General features: G+C 39.3%; 1 protein-coding gene across 1 annotated transcript in view; it reads right to left on the reverse strand.

The window, feature by feature from the left end:
- LOC141133560 (vitelline membrane outer layer protein 1-like) overlaps positions 1-5,298 on the reverse strand; it is a 104,509-nt gene extending 99,211 nt beyond the window's left edge. The window contains exon 1 of the mRNA XM_073623020.1: positions 5,078-5,298. Coding sequence (XP_073479121.1) covers positions 5,078-5,242 — 165 coding nt within the window. The 5' untranslated portion in view covers positions 5,243-5,298. The remainder of the gene's footprint in view (positions 1-5,077) is intronic.
- Positions 5,299-6,000: the final 702 nt, after the last annotated feature.

A 6,000-nucleotide genomic window follows, 5' to 3' on the forward strand; every position in this document is an offset into this window, starting at 1 on the left:
TTTGATACTACAATTCCTCCAGATCCCACTATATCTCTTCTAAATCTAAAACCTGCCATGCTCACTCACACTCAATTTCATTTGTTTATCCAACTAAGTAATGCAGCCAAACAAACTATTGCCAAGGCATGGAAGTCTCAAACTCTAATGCCCTGTACACACGGTCGGATTTTCCGATGGAAAATGTGTGATAGGACCTTGTTGTTGGAAAACTCAATAAATATATTCAACAAGAAAACGAAAGACACAAAGTGGAGGAGAGCACAAAAAATCCCCAAAAATTATTTAAGTATATAAACAGTAAGGATGAGCTGAACACACCCCCCCCCCCACCCGGTTCGGTTTGCACCAGAACTTGCGAACAGGCAAAGAATTCAGGCGAACACCGTTAAAGTCTATGAGACACGAACATGAAAAATCAAAAAAGTGCTCATTTTAAAGGCTTATATGCAAGTTATTGTCATAAAAAGTATTTGGGGACCTGGGTCCTGCCCCAGGGGACATGTATCAATGCAAAAAAAAGTTTTAAAAAGGCCCGTTTTTTAGGGAGCAGTGATTTTGATAATGCTTAAAGTGAAATAAAAATGAAATATTCCTTTAAATATCGTGCCTTGGCAGTGTCTATAGTATGCCTGTAAATTGGCACAGTTTTCCTGTATTGAGAACAGTACCACAGCAAAATGACATTTCTAAAGGAAAAAAAGTAATTTAAAACTGATTGCAGCTGTAATGAATTGTCGGGTCTCGGCAATATAGATAAAACTCATTGAAAAAACAGCATGGGTTCCCCTCCCCAGTCCATTACCAGGCCCCTTGGGTCTGGTATAAATGTATTTTGGGGGGTAATTTTTACTATGTACATGCTGTGTGTTAGAAATATCATATACATTGACAACTTCGTGTAAAAAAAAAAAAAAAAAAACGTTTTCATTTTCTTTCCACGTTTTCCGAAGACTTGTGGAAAAAAAAAATAACCATTCAAAAGACACATATTGCCTCGCAGAATATACACTGGTGTGTTTGCTTTCCAAAATGGGGTCCAGGGCCTTTAAAAGTGTAATAGGTCATTAGGAAATTTTTTGTGCAATTTATGCTCCTAGAACGCCTGACGGTGCTCGCTGCATGTTGGGCCTCTCTATGTGGCCAGGCTGTGAAAAAGTCTCACACGTGGCATCACCATACTCGGGAGGAGTAGCAAAAGGTATTTTGGGGTGTAATTGGAAGTATGCATATGCTGTGTGTGAGAAATAACTGTGTGACAATTTTGTGAAAAAAATTAAAATAATTTCTTCATTTTCCCAAGAATTGTGGGAAAAAAATTACAACTTCAAAAAACTCACTATGCCTCTTACTAAATACCTCGGACTGTCTACTTTACAAAAAGGGGTCATTTGTGGGGTATTTGTACTTTCCTGGCATTTCAGGGCCTAGAGAGATGAGATAGGCCATCAGTGCATCAGGTGTGACCAATTTTCAATGATTTGCACCATAGCTTGTAGACTCTATAACATTCACACAGACCAAATAATATACACTTATTTGGGTTATTTTTTTCCAAAGATATATAGCAGTATAAATTTTGGCCCCAATTTTTTGAACAAAAATTATTTGCAAAGTTTTATCATAGAAATGAAAAAAAAGTGTTTTTTTTTTCAAATTTTTCTTTTTTTTTTGTCGCAAAAAATAAAAAACCCAGTGGTGATTAAATATCACCAAAAGAAAGCTTAATTTGTGTGAAAAAAATGCTAAAAATTTTGTTTGGGTACAGTGTTGCATGACTGAGTTGACTAATTGGCATTGAAAGTGCGAGAGCGCTGAAAGCAGAAAATTGGTCTGGGTAAGATGAGTGTATAAGTGTCCTGTACTGAAGTGGTTAATGTATGAGAAAAATCTTATTAACCGCATGCTGACCAGCCATTATACTGCGGAAACATGGCTCAGCTGAGCGAATCGCCGTCATGGTACATCGGTACCATTGACGGCCACTAGGGGGCCTGTGCGTGCTCCTCCCACTCGCTCCCCAAGCCAATGCCAGTGCCCGGTGGTCTCGATCACCGTCGGGCTCCCGCGATCGCTCGGGGCACACGGAGAACCCGGAAATGTGTGTGTAAACACGGTTTCCGGTTCCCTGAGGGGAGAACTGACAGATCCTCTGTTCATACAGAGTATGAACAGCGATCTGTTAGTCTCCCTGCACAGTCCACATCCCCCTTCAGTTAGAACACTTCCTAGGACACACATTAACCCCTTCACTGCCCCCTAGTGTTAACCCCTTCACTGCCAGTGACATTTTTACAGTAATCAATGCATTTTTAATCGCACTGATCGCTCTATTAATGCCAATGGTCCCAAAAATGTGTCAAAATTGTCCGACGTGTCCACCATAATGTCGCAGTCACGATAAAAAAAAAAAATCGCCACCCTTACTAATAAAAAAAAAAAAAAATATTAAGAAAAATGCCATAAAACTATCCCCTATTTTGTAGACACTATAACTGTTGCACAAACCAATCAATATAGGCTTAGCGCAATTTTTTTTTTACCAAAAATATGTAGAAGAATACGTATCGGCCTAAACTGAGGAAAAAAAATGTTTTTTTATATATTTTTTGGGGATATTTATTATAGCAAAAAGTAAAAAATGATGCGTTTTTTCAAAACTGTCGCTATTTTTTTGTTTATAGCGAAAAAAAAAAAAACCGCAGAGGTGATCAAATACCACCAAAAGAAAGCTCTACTTGTGGGGAAAAAAGGATCTTGATTTTGTTTGGGAGCCACGTTGCACGACCGCACAATTGTCAGTTAAAGCAACGCAGTGCCGAATCGCAAAAAGTGCTCAGGTCTTTGGTCAGCCAAATGGTCCGGGGATGAAGTGGTTAAACTGACAACTTTGCGTAAAAAAAAAATTAAAAAAAGAAAAATCTTGTAGCAAAAAAATTAAGTCCTGGTGCTCCAGGGCCTCTAAAAATGTGATGGGCAGTCAGGAAATTAGATGCATAATTTATGTCCCTGGAACAACTGTAGGTTCTGCTTGGATTTCGGACCCTTCTATGCATCTAGGCTGTGAAGAAGTCTCACACATGTGGTATCACCATACTCAGGAGTAGCAGAATAGCAGAATATGTTTGGGGTGTAATTCAAAGTATGCCTATGCTGTGTGTGAGAAATAGCTTGTTAACCACTACCATACCATTTTTTGTGATACCACACTGCATTGCTTTAACTGACAATTGCGCGGTCGTGTAATGATGTACCCAAACAAAATTGACATACTTTTTTTTCCACAAATAGAGCTTTCTTTTGGTGGTATTTGATCACCTCTGCGTTTTTTATTTTTTGCGCTATAAACAAAAAAATAGCGACAATTTTGAAAAAAAAACAATATTTTTTACTTTTTTGCTATAATAAATATCCAAAAAAAAAAATGTGAAGAAACAAATTTCCTCATCAGTTTAGACCAATCAATATACGCTTATTGCAATTTTTTTTTACCAAAAATATGTAGAAGAATCTATATCAATATAGATTCTTCTACATATTTTTGGTAAAAAAAAAATTGCAATAAGCGTATATTGATTGGTTTGCGCAAAGGTTATAGCATCTACAAAATAGGGGATATATTTATGGCATTTTTATTATTATTACTTCTGTTTACTACTAATTTTAGTGGGGCTGCGACATTGCGGCGGACAGATCGGACACTTTTGACACTTTTTTGGGACCAGTAACATTTATATAGCGATCAGTACTATAAATAGCCACTGATTACTGTATAAATGTCACTGGCAGGGAAGGGGTTAACACTAGGGGGCTAGGGGTTAAGTGTTCCCTAGGGAGGTGTTTCTAACTATGGCGGGGAGGGGACTGACAGGGAGTAGAGAGAGATCGCTGTTTCTGATCACTAGGAACAGACGATCTCTCCACTTCCCTGACAGAACGGGGATCTGTGTGTTTACATTGACAGATCCCCGTTCTGTCTCTGTCAGGAGTGATCGCAGATGGCTGGTGGACATCACGACCACCGGCCACACGTATCTGCTCTGGCGTTGCGCCCCCTAGAGGTATTAAAGCGCCCGACGTACACCTGCGGCGATTTGCCTAAGGGAGCCGACCTGTCACAGTATAATGACGGCTGCTGGTTGGGAACTTGTTAAAATGACAACTTTGTAAAGAAAAAAATTTTTTAATTTCATTTCTTCATTTTCCGAAAAACTGTGACAAAGAATTACAAATGGAAAAAACTCGCCATGCCTATTACTAAATACCTTGGACTGTCTACTTTCCAAAAAAAGGGGTCATTTGGGGCGTATTTGTACTGTCCTGGCATTTTAGGGTCTCAAGAAATGAGGCCGTCAGTACATCAGGACTGATCAATTTTAAAATACTGTATAGGTATCATAGTTTTTGGACTCTATAACTTTTACACAGACTAAATAATATCCACTGATTTGGGTTATTTTTTTACTAAAGAAATGTCTAAAAAAAAAATGATAAACGTTTCTTTGGGTGCATTGTTTCATGTCTGAATAATTGTCACTCAAAATTTGAGAGGGCTGGAAGCTGAAAATTGTCCTGAACTGGAAGGGGATGAATGTGTACAGACTTGACGTGGTTAAAGTATAAATAAAGGCAAAACTTTTTTTTTCCGTTGTGGAGAGGGGGTTAGAACTCCTGTCAGGTTTTTACTTCTCTCTGTGCCTCCGTTTAGGAGTTTCTCCTTCTCTATTTGTTGAATTTACTATTAGCATTGATTAGATTGATTGAAAATCCCACATTTTAGGTTTTCACCAGAATAGGAATATAGGAGAAATCTTCCAATGGGGACACTAGTTTTGGTGACTACTCACTTAGGGGGGATTTCCTCTCACTTCCTCTTGTGGTTATAGGATAGGAAGTGAAGGGAAATCTCCTCAATGGGACACCAGGTGGCAAAAAAAAAAAAAAAAACACCGACAGGCATTATAACCTTCCCTTACTCTATCCAAAATGAAAACAAATGTTCTACTTTCAGGCTGGACCTTCAGATTCTGGCGCAGGGTTCTCTTTCAGTCAAATCTAAAATTTTGGGATCACTTACCTTCAATTCAAAGCCTGATGCTACTGTATTATATGGGCACATTTCCAGTTTTCCCCACACACCCCATTTACCACCGTTGTTTACATTAATGTCTTTGCCATGGGTCAGCGTGGTGTGGAGGAGGATCAAGGTGACAATCCAGCTCAGCAGCATCTTCCTCACCATGGTTCCTCAGAGTAGACCAGATATTATGGGACTTGTCTACCGAGCTCCCATATTTATAGCACTGATACAATGTCAGCCAAAGGACATTGGGTGGGGCACTCACTGAATTTGTTAAAGGTTTACTAAATGTTTAATTTCCAAAAACAAATACAAACACGGGGATTACCGTTATCTGTAAAAAAAAAAAAAAAAAATTCTATGGGGACTGTCAGCTGAAGCTTTACTGTCTGGGATTTAAAGTATATGTACGGGTAAGATCAAAAAAATATATGAAATACATCTCTGCAATGCCGGGACCTTTCCCTAAGTCTTATCCATTTAAAGAGGAATTAAACCCTGATGGGTTTTACTTCCTCTGTCGTTCCCTGCAAAGTAAATCCATAATGGGCTAGTATGCATTGCTAGCTCATTATGTGGCACTTACCTGCAATTGAAGCCCGCGCTGTCACCCGCGCTGTCACCACTGGTGAAAGCATCCATCTTCTGCCCTCTTCCTTCTCGGGGCCTCGGACTCTGGCTCTGTGACTGGCCAGAACCGTGTGATGCTGAGCCGTCAGTCACGGCACATACGAGTGAACAAACGGCACGGAGGTCCAATTCTTCACAGTGCATGCTCCGATTACATCATTGGAGCACTACAATGTAAATATCTCCTAAACGGCGCATGTTTAGGAGATAGTTCTACTACCTATAGGTAAGCCTATAGGTAAGCCTTTTTCTAGGCTTATCTATAGGTAAAAGTGACACAGGAGGGTTTA

This window comes from Aquarana catesbeiana, linkage group LG03, assembly GCF_042186555.1.
Source record: "Aquarana catesbeiana isolate 2022-GZ linkage group LG03, ASM4218655v1, whole genome shotgun sequence".
Taxonomy (NCBI): Eukaryota; Metazoa; Chordata; class Amphibia; order Anura; family Ranidae; genus Aquarana; species Aquarana catesbeiana.